General features: G+C 39.5%; 2 protein-coding genes across 31 annotated transcripts in view; one reads left to right on the top strand and one right to left on the bottom strand.

Moving 5' to 3' along the window:
* The window catches only part of PDE8B (phosphodiesterase 8B), a 247,997-nt gene extending 240,042 nt beyond the window's left edge, over positions 1 to 7,955 (top strand). For all 13 annotated transcript variants that reach the window (XM_055366979.2, XM_055366980.2, XM_055366985.2 and 10 more), the window contains 3 exons: positions 1,521 to 1,688; positions 5,451 to 5,580; positions 6,154 to 7,955. In XM_055366979.2, the coding sequence (XP_055222954.1) occupies positions 1,521 to 1,688; positions 5,451 to 5,580; positions 6,154 to 6,263 (408 nt within the window). In that variant the 3' untranslated portion in view covers positions 6,264 to 7,955. The remainder of the gene's footprint in view (positions 1 to 1,520; positions 1,689 to 5,450; positions 5,581 to 6,153) is intronic.
* WDR41 (WD repeat domain 41) overlaps positions 4,429 to 23,060 on the bottom strand; it is a 202,394-nt gene continuing 183,762 nt past the window's right edge. For 5 of the 18 annotated variants that reach the window (XM_055366988.2, XM_004058669.5, XM_063700674.1 and 2 more), the window contains 5 exons: positions 20,560 to 20,744; positions 17,950 to 18,071; positions 17,046 to 17,134; positions 15,971 to 16,104; positions 11,943 to 12,985 (listed from right to left, as the gene is read on the bottom strand). In XM_055366988.2, coding sequence (XP_055222963.1) covers positions 12,833 to 12,985; positions 15,971 to 16,104; positions 17,046 to 17,134; positions 17,950 to 18,071; positions 20,560 to 20,744 — 683 coding nt within the window. In that variant the 3' untranslated portion in view covers positions 11,943 to 12,832. Of the gene's footprint in view, positions 6,744 to 11,942; positions 12,986 to 15,970; positions 16,105 to 17,023; positions 17,135 to 17,949; positions 18,072 to 20,559; positions 20,745 to 23,060 lie in introns of those variants that run through there. The other 13 variants (XR_010131735.1, XR_010131744.1, XR_010131739.1 and 10 more) reach the window with 11 other exon arrangements.

The raw sequence follows: 23,060 nt of genomic DNA, 5'->3' as shown, positions 1-23,060 counted from the left end.
AGTACCTGAAGACTATCATAAAACTGGGAGTGACAGGAAAGCAGAAGCATTTATTGTGTTTTCCTTTTTTAAAACCTACTCATGTACCTTGGACCTGCCTTAAGGTCCTTACCAATTTGGCTTTTAGGAACATGAAACAGAAGGTTCACACCTAATAAGATCCACTGTTCTCTGAAGCCATGAAGCTGTTCATAACCCCATAAAGGTAGAAAAGCTTTCCGCTCATTCCTGTTGAGTGGCAGAGGTTGGCAAACTGGATGGATGTGAATGATCATCATGAGTAACTTGATCAGTAAGGAGATTATCTGTGTAGGACCCATCCCATGACCAGTCTGGATGGAGTGACAGTGTCTACCTCACCTATTTAAGCCCCTTCCCCCAGGGATTCCACAGCACAACACCAGAGCCCTCTCCTTCCACAGAAGACTTACAGGAGCAAGGATCTGGGGATTTAGAGAAGGAAAAGTATAGAGATTCATAGAACTGGGAAGGTCATCCACCCATGTAAGCCCCCAACTCTGCACTGCAACTTACTATTAACTGCAGTATTTATAGTAAACAGTATTACTTTGATAAGTAATCAAAAACCTCCAGAACATATTCTGCCCATTGATAGTCTAATAAATAGGTCCAGTCTTAAACCCCCCAAATGTCATGCAGCCTTTTGGCTTGGCAGAGCTCTGGAGACCTAATTGTTTTTACACAATCAATTTGATGGTGTCTTTAAAAGTGGAGAATGACAATCTTTCAGGTTCTATGTAAATGGCCTGTGATGTGTGTACCAACTCGTGTCCTGGCCACATGGCTCAGGACACTGACATCACCACTAGGTGTGGACCAGTCTTTCTAAACATGGCTGAACACACCTGCTCCTGACTACTTCCTACTCCAAGGACCCCACGCCTACCTGGCTCACTTACAAGCCAGTCAGAAGAACAGCCAAGAAAACATGAGTGGACACCTGCCTTAGGAGAACCAAAGTGCGAGGGAGTTGGGTGAGTTGGGGGTGGGACAGGTCATAGGAGGGAGGGAGCTGGTAGGCATAAGTAGTAGAAATCAAGAAATAATTGAAGGGTTACATGTATGTGCCACTGCCCTACTTGAAATGCATTAAAGTAGCTAAAAGCTCTGCTTTTACACATTTTTAAAAAAAAACTGGGAGAAATTTCCTCTAAGATTACATATCAAATTGCTCAAAATAAAAACAAAACTGCTGTAGCAGTTACCTCTAGGGAAGAAAATGGATGTGAGGGGTAGACAGGTGGTGACAGGGACTTTCAACTTTCAAACTGTGTGTGTGTGTGTATTGCTGAGTGTCTTTTAAGACTGTATCAGTATATTCTTTTTTTAAAGAATGTGTCAGTATATTATATATGGAATTTAAAAAAGGAAAAGCTGCCTTCGCCGAGTCCCAGTCCTACCTGTGTGCTGGGTGATCACCATCGAATGCCTGGCGAGTTAACCCTTGTGGGCTTCACCGTCATCTTGAACCAACCCTGATCTGACCATCTGTTTTCCAGATTGAAGGCAGCGACTGTGAATGCAACCCTGCTGGGAAGAACTTCCCTGAAAACCAAATCCTGATCAAACGCATGATGATTAAGTGTGCTGACGTGGCCAACCCATGCCGCCCCTTGGACCTGTGCATTGAATGGGCTGGGAGGATCTCTGAGGAGTATTTTGCACAGGTGCGCCATCTTTCCAGGGAAGCTCCACTTCCCCTCTGGGAATGGGAACTAGGTCATGGAACTCCTGGGGGATTCTCCAGCTGAGTAACTTTTTACCAATTAGTTAACCACGCCTCCCTGGAAGAAAGCAGCTTACCCGCACCTGGGGTAGGCTTCTGGTTCCTTCAGGAGCTGACTGATGGGGCTGATCACTAACCAGAGTCTCTTGAGAAGGGGGATAAACTGAGCCTTTGGAAGTAACTTTTCATCTTCAGTTTGCTGGATCCAGAACTTGCACAAAAACCGAGAAATCTTCCATTCATTCACTAGGTTATTCCTGGGTGTCTCCATGGCGCGTTATGGGAACACAGGCATTAATGAAGACATCGCGGCCACGGGGAGTTCCAGTCCAATAGGGGAGAGATGTAGATAGGTCCACGTTAGTAAAAAATGAAGTGTATCTCAAGGAAGTTTATGTTAAGTGCTACAGGCGTTCAGAGAGACTATTTTCTAGATAAAAGGGGGGCTACAGAAATGGAATAGGAAAAGACTTTCTGGAAGAACAAAGCATTCTGAGCAAAATTAACAAAGGGAGGGGAAACAGAATTTTTATAAAAAGGGAAGAGCAATATGTAGTTCACTTTAACTGTGGCAGTGTAGAGAGTTAAAGGAGAGAAATCTAGAAAGCAGTAGACTGTAAATGGACATGTGAAAACAGCCCTACTTCCAGAGAAGAGACTCTAAGCACTGATGGGTGTGTGGGTGACAAACAAGCAGCCACAAGTTGTGAATTTTGTGGGGTCTGCATGGCTGAAATGTACTGTGGAGGCAGGATAAAGAAGGGCAGGATAAAGAATAGATGATGCCTAGGAAGACTGGGAAGGGGAGTGACCGGCAGAGGACCCAGAATGTTTAAGACGTGGGGGTGCATGTGCAGGTTTGTGAAAAGGGTGTATTGCTGATGCTGAGGTTTGAGCTTCTAATGATCCATGGCTCAAGTAGTAAACATAGTACCCAATAAGTAGTTTTTCAACCCTTGCCCCCTTCCTTCCTTTTGAAGTCTCCAGTGTCTACTGTTCCAGTTTCTGCCACTGTGTGTACCCAATGTTTAGCTACCACTTCTAAGAAAGAACATGTAGTATCTGGTTTTGTTTCTATTACTTCACTTTAGGATAATGGCCTCCAGCTCTAGCCATGTTGCTGCAAATGACATGATTTCATTCTTTTTTATGGCTGCATAGTATTCCATGGTATATATGCACCACATTTTCTTCATCCAGTCCACCAGTGATGGGCACCTGGGTTGATTCCATGTCTTTGCTACCATGAATTGTGCTGTCATAAAACATGCAAGTACAGGTGTCTCTTCAGTAGAATGATTTATTTTCCTTTGGGTATATACCCAGTAATGGGGCGGCTGGGTTGAATAGCAATTTCTATTTTTAGTTCTTTGAGAAATCTCTGAACTGCTTTCCACAGGGGCTAGCTGATCTAATATATTTCTCACCAACAGTGTATAAGCATTCTTTTCTCCACAACCTTGCCAACATCTGTTATTTTCCGACTTTTTAACAGCCATGCTGACTAGTTTGAGATGGTATCTCATTGTGGTTTTGATTTGCATGTCTGATTAGTGATGCTGGACTTTTGTTTGGTTTTTTTTTTTTTTTTTTTTTTTTTTGGAGACAGTCTTGCTCTGTTGCCCAGGCTGGAGTGCAGTGGCATGACCTCAGCTCACTGCAACCCTCACCTCCCAGGCTTGAGCAATTCTGCCTCAGCCTCCCAAGTAGCTGGGACTACAGGTGCATGCTGCCACGCCCAGCTAATTTTTTGTATTTTAGTAGAGATGGGGTTTCCCTGTGTTGCCCAGGCTGGTCTCGAATTCCTGAGCTCAAGCAATCCGCCTGCCTTGGCCTCCCAAAGTGCTAGGATTACAGGCGTGAGCCACCGCACCCAGCCTGGACATTTTTTTTTTATGTTTATTGGCTGCTTGTATGTCGTCTTTTGAGAAGTGTCTGTTCATGAAATCCAGTAAGTAGACTGCAGCTTTCTGGGAAGAGAGCCTCTGAATTGAAGAAAAGTAGGACAGGTAGTTCTGAGCTTTCCAGAGAGAAGAACAGGAAGGGAGTGAGGATCAAATGACTCCTTGAACACCAGTGGATATTTTAAGGCTGCTTGATCGACTGACCTGAAATGAGCAAGCCAAGCCAAAAGCTGCTCATCAGTGGGCTTCCCCGGACCCACAGAGAGAGGACCTGAAGTACTACTACTCCTAGTTGTTCTCAGTGTGAATGGAGGATGAGAAAAATGTGCTTTTAAGTTTTTTGATAAAAGCTTCCTATTTAGGTGTCCTTTTCCCAAAAAGCAATGTACTAATGTTCATAAGCCAGGGTGACCTAAAAATGAAAGTTACAAATGAAGCCTTTGAGCTGGCCTTCTGGCTCAATACACCACCAGGAAATGCGGATCTTAATACTCAGCTCAATGAATGATGATGGCCTTCCTTTAATGTGCACAATACTCAGATTTCCACACACCTCAAAAGCTGCAAGGCTAATACCCAAGTTTGAACAATCATAGTTTGACAGTCATTCTTTCCAGTGAAAATAATGGTCCATGGATAAAAACAGCTGGTTCAGCTCAATTCAAGTGCATAAGTGCTTTTCCACAAGACAACCAGCAGATTTTGGTATGCAGTTCAAGTGTACGTGTACTCCCATTTCATCACATTCATCATACAGAATATTACAGAGACATGTACTTCAAAGGTCAAGATTTAATACAATTAATAACTCTTACTGCTTCAAAGAGGTAATTCTCAAGTGAAACTGGTTCTGTTTTTTTTTTGTTTTGAGACAAGATCTCACTCTGTAACCCAAACTGGAGTGCAGTGGCACAGTCCTGGCTCAATGCAGACTCAAAACTCCAGGCCTCAAGCGAACCTCCTGCCTTGACCTCCCATATCACTGGGATTACAGGCATGAGCCATTGGGCTCGGCCTGAAACTTTTTTTTTTTTAAGTGCAAACATGTGGCATCAAATAATGTAATGACTATGGCTATTAATACAGTTTGGTGCTAGTTCATTGAGTCATGCTAAGGTGTTAGCAGTTTTACCCACTATTGCTTCTTCTCAGTGTAAATGTCAGTAGTTTTGGTATGAGAATTCGTGTTTGTATGACATTGAACATAGCTTTGACTTTGCAATGATAAAAGCAGATCCCAGAAAAGGGGCTAAGTACCCTGAGATCAATGTGTCAGGAGATGCTATGGTATCACATAGAAAGAGGCTTGGGGCCAGGCACAGTGGCTCGTGCCTATAATCCCAGCACTTTGGGAGGCCAAGGGAGGCAGATCATCTGAGGTCAGGAGTTCAAGACTGGCTTGGCCAATATGGTGAAACCCCTTCTCTACTAAAAATTAGCTGGACATGGTGACAGGTGCCTGTATTCCCAGCTACTCAGGAGGCTGAGGCAGAAGAATCGCTTGAACCTGGGAGGCGGAGGTTGCAGTGAACCGAGACTGCACCACTGTACTACAGCTTGGGCAACAGAGTTGAGACACTGTCTCAAAAACAAAAAAAGAGGCTTGAGAGTGGGAAGGCCTGAGTGTAGTCAGTGTAGCTCAGCTGACTTACGTAAGTCTGAGGATCTTGCTGAGCCTATTTCTTCATTGAGAAAACTGGATAATGACCCATTTTCACAGGGTTGTTCTGAGAAACAGGATATTACTGTGAAAGTGTCTAGCATGTCCTCCAGCCCTATGTGGTGGTTTTTTCTTACAGACTGATGAAGAGAAGAGACAGGGACTACCTGTGGTGATGCCAGTGTTTGACCGGAATACCTGTAGCATCCCCAAGTCTCAGATCTCTTTCATTGACTACTTCATAACAGACATGTTTGATGCTTGGGATGGTAAGACAGTTACTGTTTTGTCACCCAAAGAAAATTGTTATACTTTATGAATATTATCTTTAGTGACATAGGGTGAGCCTAAAGGTAAACAAAATATATTTTTAAAAATGTGGCTGTCAGCTTTTTGTGGCCAAGTGGGGTGGGGTGTATTCTTTGCATCCCCAGCAGCTGGCACAGAAGCTTGTGTGCAGAAGACTTGATGGATTTTTGATAGCTGGATAAACGAGTCTCTGCCTCTTCAAAGGACACGCTGCCGAAGCTTACTGCAGTGTTTTTCTGTCGTTGGAGGAAAACTCTAGAAAGAATGCAAAATGTATTTAGTTTACTCTGAATCACAGGTTCTTCTGATAATGTCACTGATAAGCAGCTTTTCAAAAAGGACCTGTTTGTATTTCAGAAACTAGTGTTTAATGACTTGTCCTCATGCTGTGTGTTCACTTGATACCAAAGGCTTCGCCCAGGGTGTGCCTCCTCTAATTCTGATCCCAAACTTGTCCCAGACACCCCCAGGCTTATAAATGCTCCTGGGGTCTAAGTTCACCGGTTTCTTTTGATTCTTTTCTGTCTTTGCAGCCTTTGCACATCTGCCAGCCCTGATGCAGCATTTGGCTGACAACTACAAACACTGGAAGACACTAGATGACCTAAAGTGCAAAAGTTTGAGGCTTCCATCTGACAGCTAAAGCCAAGCCACAGAGGGGGCCTCTTGACCGACAAAGGACACTGTGAATCACAGTAGCGTAAACAAGAGGCCTTCCTTTCTAATGACAATGACAGGTATTGGTGAAGGAGCTAATGTTTAATATTTGACCTTGAATCATTCAAGTCCCCAAATTTCATTCTTAGAAAGTTATGTTCCATGAAGAAAAATATATGTTCTTTTGAATACTTAATGACAGAACAAATACTTGGCAAACTCCTTTGCTCTGCTATCATCCTGTGTACCCTTGTCAATCCATGGAGCTGGTTCACTGTAACTAGCAGGCCACAGGAAGCAAAGCCTTGGTGCCTGTGAGCTCATCTCCCAGGATGGTGACTAAGTAGCTTAGCTAGTGATCAGCTCATCCTTTACCATAAAAGTCATCATTGCTGTTTAGCTTGACTGTTTTCCTCAAGAACATCGATCTGAAGGATTCATAAGGAGCTTATCTGAACAGATTTATCTAAGAAAAAAAAAAAACGACATAAAATAAGTGAAACAACTAGGACCAAATTACAGATAAACTATTTAGCTTCACAGCCTCTATGGCTACATGGTTCTTCTGGCCGATGGTATGACACCTAAGTTAGAACACAGCCTTGGCTGGTGGGTGCCCTCTCTAGACTGGTATCAGCAGCCTGTGTAACCCCTTTCCTGTAAAAGGGGTTCATCTTAACAGAAAGTCATCCATGATGAGGGAAAAAGTGGCATTTCATTTTTGGGGAATCCATGAGCTTCCTTTATTTCTGGCTCACAGAGGCAGCCACGAGGCACTACACCAAGTATTATATAAAAGCCATTAAATTTGAATGCCCTTGGACAAGCTTTTCTTAAAAAAAAAAAAAGTTTATATACATGTTTAAAATTTTTATTAAAATCCAAATTTTCTGGGTGTAAGCCCATGCAGTATGTTGTGCCATGCACCATCTATACGTAATATTTTGGGAGGGGATAGGGGAAGTTTCAAGGTTCAGATATTTTTAACCAATCTATATTTGAAATCATGCCATTAGCTTTAACAATGTTAAAATTGTGCGGTGTAAATATATCAGAAAATAGGCATATGGGGAGGCAGTAAATACTATTTTAAGCTATTAATTGTATGCTAAAAGCTTCTAAAGCACAAGTGCATATTTTTATACTGCTCTTTTCACAACTCCCTGTGATCTACATAAAGTCAGACTCGAGATTTTCCTTTCTCTTTTACCAGCCGATCCTTCCTATGTATTATAAATATTAGACTCCGTAAACAAACTTCATTTTTCTTTCTCTGTACTTCATGCTGCATTTTTAAAAGGTATAAACAGAGACTGAATTGAGTCAGTAATTACTTTTTTCCAATACAAATTGGAATGCAGAATACTTGGAACTTGTACATGGGGAAAAAATGACTTATCACTACATAATGTGCCAATGTTTTTTTCTATGTTTTGTACCAAAAATGGAAAAATATGACAATTCCATGCAAAGAAATGTATCTAAATTATTTTTGTTAGATGATAAGAGAACTTGCTTGGTCAGGACAGCAGCCAGCTTTGTATTGTAATGCTATATTATGTAAATGTGATGAAAATGTTTTTGTGAAGTACTTGTAACTAAATTCCTACAGCCATTTTTCATTCCCAACAGCTGTTTTTATTTTACCTCTTTGGCCTAAAGTTTTCATAATTTCAAATTTGGGGTTTAGTGTCCTTTATTTCATGAGTCACACACTTTGTTTTCAGAGCACATTAAAATCAGGATGCCAGAATCCCATATTAAGGACCTAGCTAATTTGCCTAGGCTTCAGAAGCTTGCTTGAGGCAAGGACAATCTTTTTCTGATCATCTCACTTTCAGTTCTATTTGGTAAGTAACATTTATCAGGTGTCAGACATCTTCTATATGAAATATTTACAGCTTACTCAGTTTTATGTCAAATTTCTTGTTAACTTCAAACTTTTTATTAGTAATGTGCAAATGTTTAAAAATGCTTTAAGACAGCTAGGTACTAAAGCGTCAACAATTTCTGCTCTTTACCAGTGTAATTTACGGTATAATCTTCTGGCCTGCGAACTAGTCTATTCTTCCACATAGTCAACTTGTTAGAAATACAGGCTTTCAGATGGTATGTGTATCAGATAGTTTATATTATATAAACTATTATAACTGCCTCTTACACGGAGTTGTTTACTTAAACGTCATGTGCTGAGGGGGGCCGTATTAGGAAAATGCAACACTCTCTAATAATTTCTGTGACTAGTAAGAGGAGGAAGCCAGTTATAAAACACTGCTGGACCAGAATGACCCTATACTTTCCTAAGATCATTCTTTATTTCTAATTTAAGATTTTTAAATTTACTTGCCCTCCATGTCAGGACTGGTTAGCATTCTGGGCAAAAAAAAAAACAAGCCTGTCAGTTCACTCAGAACCTACTCAGCTTTAGAGAGAGAAACAGAAGGGATGATCTTGTGCCCTTGTGCTATGTGAATATAGCCAGAGACTGAGGTAATAAATATATTTTAAAACAAAAATGACAAGGCATTTGTACACTGTAACACTATGTAGTGTTACTTCTGCTGTTGCAAGTGTCTTAACTGTTGAAAGCTAAACTCAGGAAATGGAGAAAATGTACATAATATACATTGACCCATTATTTTATTCTAAATTGAAAGTCCAACTTTTAGCAGCAGTCTACCTGCAACTACTGAACACCATCAGGTTTGAGTCCCTACCAGAATCTCCCATCATACTGTTATCCCCCATCTCTGTGACCTTAGGGCATGCATGAAAACAAAAGCAATCTAGTCCCTAGGGTTGGAGACTGCCCTCTAGACAGTTTTTCATGGCAGAAAATTAGAATACAAGTATACCTCATTTTATTGCATTCTGCTTCATTGTGCTTCAAAGATACTGCCTTTTCTACAAATTGAGGGCTTGTGGCCACCCTGCATAGAGCAAGTCTATCGGGGCATTTTCCCAACATGGGCTCACTTTGTGTTAAGTGTCACATTTTGGTAACTCTTAGAGTATTTCAAATGTTTTTATTCTTGTATCTGTCATGGTGGTCTGTGATCAGTGATCTTTGTTACTACTGTAATTGTTTTAGGGTACTGCAAACCATGCCCATATAAGACAGTGAACTTAATTGATAAATCTTGTGTATATTCTAACTGTTCCACCAACTAGCGGTTTCCAATCTCTCCCTTTTCTTAGACCTCCCTATTCCCTGAGACACAATAATATCGAAATTAAGCCAATTAATAACCTACAGTAGCCTCTAAATGTGCAAGTAAAAGAGTCACATGTCTCTCACTTTAAATCAAAAGCTACAGATAATAAAGCTTAGTGAAGAAGGCATGTTGAAAGCCCAGGCAGGTGAAAGCCATGCCTCTTACACCAGTTAGCCAAGTTATGCAAAGGAAGAGTTCTTGAAAGTGTCAACTCCAGTGAACATGCAAACAAGAAAGTGAAACAGCCTTATTGCTGAGATGATGGAGAAAGTCTGAGTGGTCTATATAGATTAAACAAGCCCCAACATTCCCTTAAGCCAAAGCCTAATTAATTCTTCAATTCTTTCTTTGAAGACTGAGAGGTGAGGATGCTACAGAAGAAAAGTTGGAAGCAAGCAGAGGTTGGTTCATGAAACTATCCCCATTAATGTCAGAGTGCAAGGGACAACAGCAGGAAGTTGTCCAGATGATCTAGCTAAGATCACTGAAGGCGACTACACTAAACAACTGAGTTTGTGAAGATGAAATGGTCTTCTATTAGAAGAGATGTCATCTAGGACTTCATACCTGGGGAGAAGAAGTTCAATGCCAGCGAGTGTAGCTGGTGCCTTTAAGTTGAAGTCAGAGTTTATTTACCAGTCCAAAAATCTTAAGGCCCTGAAGAATTATGTTAAATCTACTCTGCCTATGCTCTAGAAGTGGAATAACAAAGCCTAGGTGACAGCATATCTGTTTATAGCATGGTTTATTGAATATTTAAGCCTATGGTTGAGACCTGCTCAAATTTCTTTCCAAATATTACTGCCCATTACAATGTTACCTGGTCACCTAAGAGTTCTGATGGAGATGTACAAGGAGGTTCATGTTGTCTTCATGCCAGCTACCACAACATCTATGCTGCAGTCCATGGGTCAAGGAGTCACTTTGACTTTTAAGTCTTATTTAAGAAATACATTTAATAAGGCTGTAGCTGCCCTAACTAGTGATTCCTCTGATGGGTCTGGGCAAAGTCAATTGAAAACCTTCTGGGAAGCATTTAGCATTCTGGATGCCACTAAGAACATACTGATTCATGGGAGGCGGTCAAAATTCCCACATTAAAAGGAGTTTGGAAGAAGTGGAGCCTGAAGATGTGAATGAATTGCTGTAATCTCATGATCAAACTTTAATAGATGAGAAGTTGCTTAAGAATGTGTATAGAAAGTGGTTTCTGGAGATAGTCATTTCCACAGTGAAGATGCTGTAAACATAGTTGAAATGACAACAAAGGATTTAGAATATTCTATAAAGTTAGTTCATAAAGGAGCATCAGGATTTGAGATGACAGACTCTAAATTTTGAAAGAAGTTCTACTGTGGGTAAAATGCTATTAAATAGTATTACATGTTACAGAGATCTCATTTGTGAAAGGAAGTCAATTGATTTGGAAAACTTCATCGCTATCTTATTTTAAGGAACTGCCACAGCCACCCCAACCTTCAGTAACCACCTTAGTCAACAGCCAGCAGTATCAAGACCCTCCACCAGCAAAAAGATTATGACTCACTGAAGGCTCAGATGATTGTTAGCATTTTTTAGCAATAAAGTATTCTTAAGGTATGTACATTTTGTAGAAATTTAAGACTGTAGTATAAACACAAGTTTTATAGGCACTGGGAAACCAAAAACTAGATGTGACTCACTCTATTTGCAGTAGTTGCTTTTTTGATGTGGTCTGAAACCTAACCTGTAGTATCTCTGAGGTACGCCTGTATAATGACCAGAAGGAATTTGCTGTGGTACTTACGGTATCATTTGCTTCCAAAATTCATGTGATTTCTACCACTCCATTTGAATAGATTACTATCACAAAATACTAGCCTAGAACAGGCTAGGAAGTAAAACAGTTAAGTCTATGGCTCCCTTGTGTCATACAACTTCAGAAAACAACTTTACAAATGTATGGGCCAATGCAGAATTTCTAAAGGAAAAAGCACGTGAGTAATGGGAGAAAGTCTTCTGTAATTGAGGTAGCTTAAGTTTTAATATTTCTCCATAGAACTTTTCATGACTCAATGTTGTTTGGATTTAAAGTAGTCATATAGGCCTTTCTCATTCAGTCTTCAGTTTCTGTTTTTAGAGCTGCTTGGTGATACTGGGCACTACAGATTTAATTGCAAGGCCTTACCGCACTGGGCCTCAGTTTCCTCATTTGTAACATTATGCCACTGGTCTACTCAGATGACCTTAACTCTTCCAGTCTTTGTAGGTAGTTGTGGAAGCAACTGTCAAAGCTAAAACTAGTAAAAGAACTTCTGGAGATTCCCTTTAGGGTATATTTGTAGTACATTTGTATAATGAACAAATAAATCTGCAGAAGGTTTTCCGTAAGAAGGGGCAGTCTGCTAACATCAGTCACATTGCCCTTTCTTAATCAGTAGTTTAAGAATTTCAATCTTTCATGTGTAGACTACTTTCTAATATTTTTATTTTTTAGCACCAAAAGGAGAAAACATATTGTTACAAGGCTGGTTATAGTGTCTCAATGGACACTGCAAAGAACTACATAAAAGAAGTCTGTCTCAAGCAGTTCGTATTTGAGTCAGTGGTCAGATGGGGCAGTTGCGCTCAGCTGCAGTCCCTGACTCTGGAAACACTGTGCCTCTCAAATGATCTAGAGCTCATCCTTGGTGTACATGAGGGGCAGTTGTTGTTCTAGTACCCATTTAGCCCATGGCTCTTCAAGCCAATTCACACTGGGAAAAATACACCCTCACAAGATGCCTATCCATTTGAGTTCATACAGGTTTTAGTAGCTAGAACTAAAAAACATTTTTAAAATTATCTAAACAAATTGGTACCAAAAAAAAAACTTGCCATACTTAAACAGTATATATGTTCCTTTTTTTGGCCGAGAGATTCAAGTTTGTGCTATATAGAACACTAACAGTTACTAAAGACTAGGAAAATTTGCAGGAGAAAGGCTATTTTTAAACTTCACAATAATTCTAAAGGAAGCCAAATAACAAAACTTCTAATAAATGCCATAACTTAAATATTACCTCTATTTGTACCTTTCACAAGGGTCTAGGTTCAAAATAAGCTCAAAACACAGCACGCACCACTTCAACAGCAGCTCAAAGTCAAATGGAAAAAGTTGTGGTATGTTCTTCGGAGGATATAGGACCTGAGAAGCAACATGTTCCGGGTTGGTAGGTCCACAAAAAATTTAAACATGCAGAATTTTATGGACTGACAAAAAAAATTACCAATTTAAGTGATCAATATATTAATGGTTTTCAGAGTAGTACCCGATAGTTGATGTTCAAGGTTCATGCATGTGTATTTTTAATTCCTTAAACTAGACAGCAAGGTATAAGTCACCGTTCTCCTCTAATTTTTGAAATAATCTTAAACTGCGCAATCCAGATTCTCGCTCTCCATTTTTCCACAAAATAATGAGATGATCAGCGGAGCACGTCACTAGTCCATGATCTTCAAAGTATAGAAACATCTGTAAAGAAAATTAAAACTGATTATAGGGACCCCGAAAAGCAGAGAAGTGTCTAATACCACATTAACACATGTGCGTGTGAGATATGTGCCTTAAAGACTCCTTTGGATCTGGGTGTAGAACTTCATTTCATTTTTCAGTATTGGTAACAGTCACATACAAATAATATCTAATATTTTAATCAGAATTTTGTTAATATTGTTCAACTACAGAATAGCTATTTTTGTAAAGTACATGAATTCTCATAGTTCTTCCAGATTTTTTCATAATCTGATTTTTCAAGTATTGGTTTTACTTACACTGTATAATGGCTATGGAAAAAATGTCTGAATTCTAAATTTCCCAAGATAAACACTGGCTTCAGCTCTCTATAAAAGTAGATATACTCAATCCATAGGTATTAAGTTTATGGGTAGGTATACTCAATCCATAGGGTAGGTTTATGGTCCCTACCCTCAAGAAGATTCTGAAAAGCAAATCATAATTGAAACAATAAAGGTACCAATGAGAGACTATGTAATCAGGTACTAAATAATGCAGTGTAGACTATGACATGTCACAGAAATTCAGAAAAAGCTTCAAAGGGAGAAAATGCCCCAAGTAAGGGGAAGGGGCTTGCCCAGTGAAGGAACAGGCTGGAAGCTACGAATAGGAAAACAGAGTGTTGACAAAAGGCAGCATGAATACTATGGGATGAAGAGTTGTATCAGAAAAGTGAAGCAATGAAAAGGATGAGGTCCTTGAAGGAAAGGGTGAAATAAAAGAGAAACAGGGCCGGGCGTGGTGGCTCACACCTGTAATCTCAGCACTTCGGGAGGCTGAGGTGGGTGGACTGCCTGAGGTCAGGAGTTTAAGACCAGCCTGGCCAAACATGGTGAAACCCTGTCTATACTAAAAATTAGCTGGGTATCTGTAATCCCAGCTACTCGGGAGGCCGAGGAAAGAGAATCGCTTGAACCCAGGAGGTAGAGGTTGCAGTGAGTGGAGATTGCGCCATTGTACTCCAGCCTGGGCAACAAGAGCAAAACTCCCTCTCGGGAAAAAAAACAAGAGTTTTCTCTGAAATGACATATACATTTCTGAAGACCACAGGATAAGACTCAGCTGAGGATGCAGGAGTGAAGGGAAGAAACATGGGAGCAGAATTCCTTCAGAAACTGGAAAACACAAAATTCAGTACACAGGTAGAGGGGTTGCGCCAGTAGAGCAAGGATGAAAATAGAAATGAGGACCAGCCTGGCCAACATGGTGACACCCCATCTCTACTAAAAGTACAAAAATTAGCTGGGCGTGGGGGCGGGCACCTGTAATCCCAGCTACTTGGGAGACAGGCAGGAGAATTGCTTAAACCTGGGAGGCGGAGAGTACAGTGACCCAAGACTGCACTCCAGCCTGGGCAACAGAGTGAGATGCTGTCTCAAAGAAAAAAAAAGAAATGAGGAAATTCAGGTGACACTGCAAAGATAGCCTAGATTTTATCAACGAAGCTGGAGATGCTTTTTAAAAGTGTTCAGGTCTCAACACTTTCACTCAGGAAAATTCCTAAGAAGCTGACACTGTTTTATAGAATGAGAAATGTGCCACATTCAAACACATTTTGAATGTGTTTTACCATGGGGTTTTCCCTACCATCTAAAAACCTTTTTAAGGAGTTCCTACTATTTAAAAAATAAAGTCCAAACTCCTCAGCCTTACATTCAAGGACATCCATAATCTGACCCCAAACCACGTTCCCAGGCTTTATCCCCTACTAGTGTCTGTTCACAGGAACCCAGCGCTCCGGCCTAGCCAAGGTGCTCCTTGCCACCACGTAAATGCTATCTTTGCCCTTCTGTCTACCACAGTCCATGCTCACCTCCCAACCATAAACACAAAGTTAAAAACTGAGCTACTTGTTAGAGGAAAGCAAAGATAACTATGACACTGTACCCAGCATCAAGGAGCTTATGATGACAAGGCTATATACTCATCCTACTAAACTTCAAGGTTCAGCTCAAGTGTCAAGTCCTATATCCTCTAACCATTTACAAGATTCAGCAAGAAATGTTTCTTCTGAGTCACTGCTGCTTACTTGGGTCCATCAAATGCAGCCTAGGGTAACAGCCTATTAGGTCTATACCCCTTCTCTCCACTCAAGGGTAAGATCCATGAGGGCAAGGACTGTATTCATCTCTCTCTGTAAACTCCAGCAGCCAGTGTTTAGCACAGTGCCTGAAATACAGGAAATGCTCACTAACAAGGGTGCTGCCGCTGCTCCTCCTAAGCATGAATGCCCTTTCAAATGAAAAGAAATTTTTTGTTCTTTGGCTATGAAACAGGGAAGAACAATTTAAGAAATTCCTTAGGGCCCTGATTACACTGTTATTAGTTCTCACAACTAATCTGTTACCTCAACTGATCTTATTCCTTCACTACAGGCAATGATGCCTGCAGCAAATATTAACGTATCTGGATTTCTACATGTTAAAAGCTTACGCATTTCATAATTTTCAACTAAAACTTTCATATTTGCACAATGAAAATCAAGGCATAGGTTTCATTAAAGCTAACAAACTATTATCCTTCAAAGGCAGGAGAAACAGGACTCTGTTCATGAATTCGATAAAGGCCCCTGGAATTCAGGATTCTGTTAAGGCTTTAACTGTATACACATATAACCACAACCCTTCATGCATCCTCTGTTGACTGTTGTCATATAGTCAACATTATTCACACTGCCCTTACTATCAGCTATCTCCAGCTCCTAAATAATGGTGATTAAGACCATTCTTAAAAGCAATGCATTCTTTGTTTCCTCAAATCATATATCTGGAAAGGGAGACCCTAACTGCACATACTATAGCCTATCCCATTCCATGTTCAGATCTGACAAACACCTACAGGTATAAGAAAAAGTATATGCCTTTATGAGACCAACTGAAAGAAAAGAGCAATGAAATGCAAAAGCAGGAGTTGCTTGGACATTCTGTGCCTAAAAAGCAATACCTCCACAGATGATGAGTGTCCAATCAAATCTCCAATAAGCTCCAGTGAACATGAAGTAGCATTTTCTTGCTGCTTTTTAACAGGTTGGCTGGCTTGTTTGTTGACTCTTCCAAATCCCCACATGTTAAAAAAACCTAGAAAAAGAACCATTTCCAAAATTACTGTGCTCTATACTTACAATAACATGAGATCAGAAAAACAAAATTTAAATGTGAAGAGGTTACAGACTTATTTTAGTCAAGGGCTAAGTGGACAGTACCTGAGCACTGTGCTAGGGTTTTGTGAATATGTTATTTCATCTTTCTTAGCTAACCAGGTCTGTTCTTCATCTCTTTTTATTGCCCCTAGTCACCCACTGGTGCAGGTATATTAACAAAAAGACACTTGGAATAAAACAGGACAGAAACAAAGCTTGAATGGCAGTGTCTAACTGTCAAGGGAAAAAAGGGCAAAACTCAGATCAACAAACAAGGCATAGGGGAAAAGCTGTATGTGTATATGCAAAAGCAACACCCCAGGACTTCAGGAAGTCAAAAGGACCAGAAACAACTAGGTACCAGCATCTGATTTCTTGTGCAAAGGTTGGTAACTAATTTATTCAACCCTTCAGAGTTTTGTTTTTCAAACTAAACACCTGGAAGTCAAGAGCTCATAAAATTATGATATAAGCACACAAAGAAAAGTATGTTTTTCCATAAATTAAGTTCAACATCAAGGGTAGAGAACACTTTGGTTTGACATCTGACGGTACAAATTTTGTGTATCAGTCAGAATTATAGACAATATAAATGAATACTTCATTAGGCCTTTTGGTCATTCAGATTACCAGAAAGTAAGTTTTCCCTCAAAACAAGAAAATCTCTATCTTACTTGAAATGAAGTGGCAGTTCCACATTAGGGCAGTATTAAGCTGTAAATCCTAGATCTCAATTACCATATGCTTTCTATAAACATCTGATGCCTATTTGGAGCATTTCTATATTATTTTAGTGGTTTCACATAATTGTCCTCCTCCTGCCTTTCACGGGAGAAAAAAGGAGAGAAAAAGACTACCTTTTTGAGAGAAGACACACACCTGTTGGTACAGGCTCAGCTGCAAGCTGCTGTTTTTCTCTTAACTCCCAAATGCGTACACTGCCATCTTCTGAGCATGAGATTAACTGCCTGTCAGAACAGAAAATCAGTAATACAAAAAGAGCGCACCACTGAGGGCCAATGCTAAATTTGCAGTGAAAGAAATCAGTGGAGCCCTCAACTGCTTTTATTCAGCTCTTAGCAGGAACTGACAAAAATCACAATTTAGCATGACGTTACAACGCAAACTAAAAGCACCCTTTAGGAAAGCCACATGTTACTCGTTACATTAGCTCAAATGCTATAAATTGATTCTCTCCATTAAAAAAAATGCACTTGGGAAAACAGTGTGAATTATACTTCACAATGTCCTAAGCAGCCCCCTTCCCTCCTCTTGCTACCTCTCTTCTCTGGGTGCTTCACTATAAAAATATCCTGCATAGAAAATAATGATAGTCCCTGTCCATATGTTCGTCCCTAGAAGCTCAGCAGCAAATCTACCCTGAGAGGAAACCACTCACTTAGTAGCCTCACACAACAAGGAGACCAGCAACCATTTGATTCTGGCCATAAACAAAAAGAAGGTAGGTTTATGAGAAATATAAAAATTGGTACACTGTAAATGGCCCCAAAGTCGTTTATGTTGTTAAATACCAAATTTTAAATCATCTCTTCTTAACAATGAAATTCAATGTAATTCATTTGCACCTTGCTTCTTGTAAATTCTGTAATATACTGCCACATACCCTTCTGTTAGAGACAGCCCTCAGGCATTCTCCATTTCCAAAAGAACACAGCAGGTCAAGCCATGAAGCCGGGTAACTTGGCCACTTGAGAAATTACACTGGTAGCCCTGGGAACTGTAACTTGCTTTCATCTATTGCAGAACAGATGGGAACTTGTACCTGTTTGGAAGTCTGGCAATGTGCAGGACATTGGAGTCATGTGCAGTTTTCTGGCAGGCAATCACACGCTTCATTTGAAGGCTATACACGTATAAACCCCTTCCAACTGCAGCAAATACATTCTAGGGGAAGAAGTTCAGAAATGGGCATAAAACTAGCACTCACCCTTCCTAGTGTAATGGATTTCCAGCCCTCATGTGACATCAGAAAGCCACCATTACCTTTCCCATTCCTAGCCTTTAGCCCAAATTACAGTACTAATCTCTGAAACCCCAAAATGTCAAAGCACTAAAGAAAGCTCTGAGCATTTAGAAGGTAGGACACAACCACTAATGCAGAGAAAGGTCTGCATAGTATATCCCTTAGCGCCACTTCTTCCTCACTGAAATATATCTAGAGAAAAGCTATAGCTAGCAGCCTGGCCCTGCGGTGGAAGCTGTTGAGGGATAACCTGAGTTTTCATTTAAATAACACTATATCCTTGGGAAAATTACCTAGCTTCTTCTGCCTGAAAAATGCAAGCAAAATTACTTGCATTCCACATCTTAAGCAATCAGGAGACCTACAAGTGATACAAAAAAGCACGGCTACAGTGGCATTATCATCATGCAATCCTCTGAAGATTTCAAAAAAACATTTTTCCAAATGTACTATTAGAAATAAATACCTTTTTACTAAAACAACTTTAATCTTTTGAAAGCATTTTCACCAATACTTATCTCACTTCAGCCTCACAACATCTTGTTAATCACCAATACTTATCTCACTTCAGCCTCACAACATCTTGTTAAGTAAGGCAAGCATCATTGCCATTTTCCAGATAAGGAATTTAAAATTAAAGAGATTAAAGTCACACAAGAAATGAGACATGGAGTCAATATTAGAATCAAGGTCATGTTACTCCAGTCCCTTGCTCGTTCCTCACGTGACTCACATGCAGTAGTAGCCTTTGAAATTTTTGCAAGCACCTGTCCGAGAATCACTCATTCTTACTCAATAGATATCCCCATGAGGCAGACCTTTCAAATATCCCTACATATTGCCTTCTTGTTTTCACCAGAGATTCTGGGCTCTCCAACCTTTCTCACACAGCCTCCAAGACTACAAACTCAACTCAGACCTATAGTAACTGAACCAAAGCATGCCCCCAAGGCTTGCTGGAATCTTAAATCTGGAATGATCCCCTTGACTCTCAGGATTAGTACTCTGCAATCAGCAATGCAGCCGAGGCCCAATGCCAGGGCATTAATGAACACTGCTAGCCAATGTACTAAAATGGAAAGCCCTGTGGATTGTATTCAATGCCAAAATCCCCCGAAACTCATTCTATAGACCAGGAAATCTGGGCACAGTTTAAGTAATTTATCCAAGGTCAGGAAGAAAATTATAAACACAACTAGAGAATTCATGAGCTTTGGAGGCAGCATTTACTCAATGGAGACGCTATCCCCACTATCAATAACTAACGGTCCCTTATAGAAGGAAAGAACTCACAACAAAAGAAGAAAAATTAGGGAAAACTATACAATGCTTTATCAAGCACATATAGTAGAAAATAAACATCAATTAAAAAATTTAAGATTAAAATACAAAACACTTTTAAATATTAATTTTCACAAAAGTGAGAAAAAACATGTAACATTTAAAATAGGTAATTTGTAGGGCTACAACTCTTAGTGATCTAGTCTCTATCTTTTCTGAAACCATACTGTCTTTATCATGTATATTTTTTTCAAAATAAAGTTGGGATACAAAGAAACAATCTTTGAATATATTAGTGTTTCTAAGTCCTGTTCCTATCCTAATCTTTTGTTTTGTTTTTAGAGTGGTACAAAGAAAAATGGATCATATTCTCCCCCCACTACACATAACACTACTACTGAAATTTTTAATAAAAATAACGTGCATGCCGTTAGAAAAATTAAACAGTATAGAAAGTCACAAAATAGAGAAAAGCCTCCCCAACTCCTTCTCCTCGAAGGGTACAACTCATAAACATTTCTTGTGATTACATTTAGAAAAGTTAATTGCCCCTTAAAAACATTTTCTGAGCCCCTGATGCTAAGAGATTTGTTTTTTCAGATCAGAGATAAGATTCAGTAGTCCATTGGTACTAATCTCTCACAGCAAAACAGATCTAAAGTGCTTCAAGAGCATCACTCCCAAGTCCTATAAGATGGAATCCAACAATTCTCACTCAATTTATCTTGCCCCAAGATGCCAGCAGACTGAGAAACACTCCTAAAATTTTTAATTTTCTTTGCCTCACTAGGAAATGTGTCAGATCTTCAAAAGAACTCTTTTTCACCGTGTTTCTTAAAACAATTTTAAGCATTAACCTCAAATCCAATGGGATTATTTAATCCAACCCAAAATTTCAATAATTTTTAGATCTGTGGCCATTTAATCATTTCCTTGCCTCGAGATTAGAAGCAAAGATTAAAATGCTTAACACAAATCATCCAATTTTAGAAAAAGACCATTTTAAAGCACAACCTGAAACCATGAATGATACCTTTTTTATGTGCAACATGGGATTAAATTTTTAAAATCAGAAATTGGGTTATATATGTCAAAGGCAAGTTTATAGATAGTGTATAGATTTTTTACCTCTTCATCACATGTGAAATGATGAATAGAAATGTCATTTGATTTTTGACAGAGTTTTATTTCTTGTTGGGTGTCCAGTTGTGGAGATGGGTCCCAGAAGTTGCGTTCATAGGCCTGCATGGTCCAGTCCAGGGCATCCCAGATAATCAGCTCTCCGATGTGGGAGCCGGTGACAAAACTCAAATCTAGGCAAAGTTCACATATGCCTCATTATCGATCATTTTATCTATGTAAAGATATAACTGAATGGAATGTCTAGTAGTAATGCCCTATAAAACCACAGTAATTAGAACGGTGAGGTACCTAGGCAAGCCAACAGAAAGATTAATGTAACAGAATAAGAAGGCCAGAAATAGACTCGAATTATCTTAGTAATTTAGTATGTAATAATGATTGCATTTCATTTCAGTAAAGAAATACCTCATGCTGGAATATCTGGTTACATTTAAGGGGAATAAAAGTAAAAGAACCTTATCTTGCACCATACACCAAAATAAGTTTCAAATAGATTAAAACATGAAAGTTAAAGGATGGAAGAAGATAAAGGTGAATACTTTTAGGAATGTGGAGTGGTAAAGGGCTCTAACGGAAGCAGAGTGGGGTGCCAGGGGAAGAGATCCTAGTAAATAGCTGCTTGGCAAAACAAAAACAAGGACCGGGCGAGGTAATCCCAGCACTTTGGGAAGCCGAGGCAGGTGGATCACCTGAGGTCAGGAGTTCGAGACCAGCCTGACCAATATGGTGAAACCCCATCTCTACTAAAAATACAAAAATTAGCCGGGCATGGTGGTGTGCACCTTAGTCCCAGCTACTCGGGAGGTTGAGACAGGAGAACTGCTTGAACCTGGGACGCAGAGGTCGCAGTGAGCTGAAATCGCGCCACTGCACTCCAGCCAGGGCAATAGAGCGAGACTCAGTCTAACACACACACACACACACACACACACACACAAATACACTTAAATGACAAAAAGCTGGGAAAAATTTGCAACTTGGATGACAAAACAGGTTTATTATACTTGATACATAAGGAGTTCTCGGAGATTATTAAGAACAAGATAAATACAGCAGAAAAAAAAATGGGAAAAGGACCTGAAAAGGCAAAACAAATACAAATGGTCAGTAAACGTGAAAAGATGTTCAACTCCTTTCATAATCAAAGAAATCTAAAAACAAGGAGATACCATTTACTGACTTGTGAATCAGGAAATATAAAACAGGAAAATACCCAACCCAATACTGGCAAAAGCATAAGAAATCAGCACATTCCTGTATTGCCTAATGCCCTACTATACATTGGTATTTTTTTCAAAGATTAATTTGCTAATATGTATCAAAACCTTGAAAAATGTAAATCTCTTGATCCAACAATTCCACTTCTAGGAATTTATCCTGAAGGAAATACATAAATGTACAAGGTTGTTACATACATATATGTACAAATACACAATCTTAAAAATCTGAAGATAACTACACATCGAATTGAGAATTGAATAAGACATCAACAAAATGAAATAGTAATGCTGTTATTAAAAATTAAGTTATAAAAGTACGCTTAACAATATCAACTTAGATATGGAAATATATTTATGACATATTGTTACAAAACCGTAAACCGTATTAATACACATGTACACACATACATAGGCCCAGAAAATCACCTAGAAAGATGTGGACTGGTGTTTAGTACTGGATAGTGGTAAGATTTTAATATTAACTTTTATATTTTTAATGTTTTTCACTATTTTTGTATTTTTCTACTATGATTATGTATAACTTTTACAAGTTTTTAAAACCTTTAAAAAAAAGCCAGGTGCGGTGGCTCACGCCTGTAATCCCAGCACTTTGGGAGGCCGAGGCAGGTGGATCACGAGGTCTGGAGATTGAGACCATCCTGGCTAAAACGGTGAAACCCTGTCTCCACTAAAAATACAAAAAATTAGGTGGGCGTGGTGGTGGGCGCCTGTAGTCCCAGCTACTCGGGAGGCTGAGGCAGGAGAATGACGTGAACCCGGGAGGCGGGGCTTGCAGTGAGCCGAGATCGCGCCACTGCCCTCCAGCCTGGGCAACAGAGTGAGACTCTTGTCTCCAAAAAAAAAAAAGGATTTTTTTCCATTTTACATATTATTTATTTTACACACTATATATTTAATAGAAAATGTACAACTGCTAGTCTTATTTCAAATAAATGTAATTTATTTAAATTATTACATATTTAGGGTAAGACAGAAGAGTATAATGCACTTAGTCTAGAAACCCAAGTTCTGATTTTGGCTCTGCCTGTTGCTAGCCAGGTGGTCTTTAGGAAGTAGTTTAACCTTTATCTTGGATTCCTCATGCATTAAATGAGTGACTAAAAATCAAATTGAATAATAAACGTGTAGCCATTTTAAAAAGACATCAAATATTATCTTTGCGCCCCTGGTAGTATTTTGAGCCCCTGGTATTATTCCACATTAATCGTATTAAAACATCCTGTTACTTGTTAATTTAGGAATACA

The sequence above is a fragment of the Gorilla gorilla genome, chromosome 19 (genome assembly GCF_029281585.2).
Source record: "Gorilla gorilla gorilla isolate KB3781 chromosome 19, NHGRI_mGorGor1-v2.1_pri, whole genome shotgun sequence".
Taxonomy (NCBI): Eukaryota; Metazoa; Chordata; class Mammalia; order Primates; family Hominidae; genus Gorilla; species Gorilla gorilla.
Note: the sequence above shows the minus strand (reverse complement) of the source record. Positions and strands in the feature narration are given on the sequence as shown.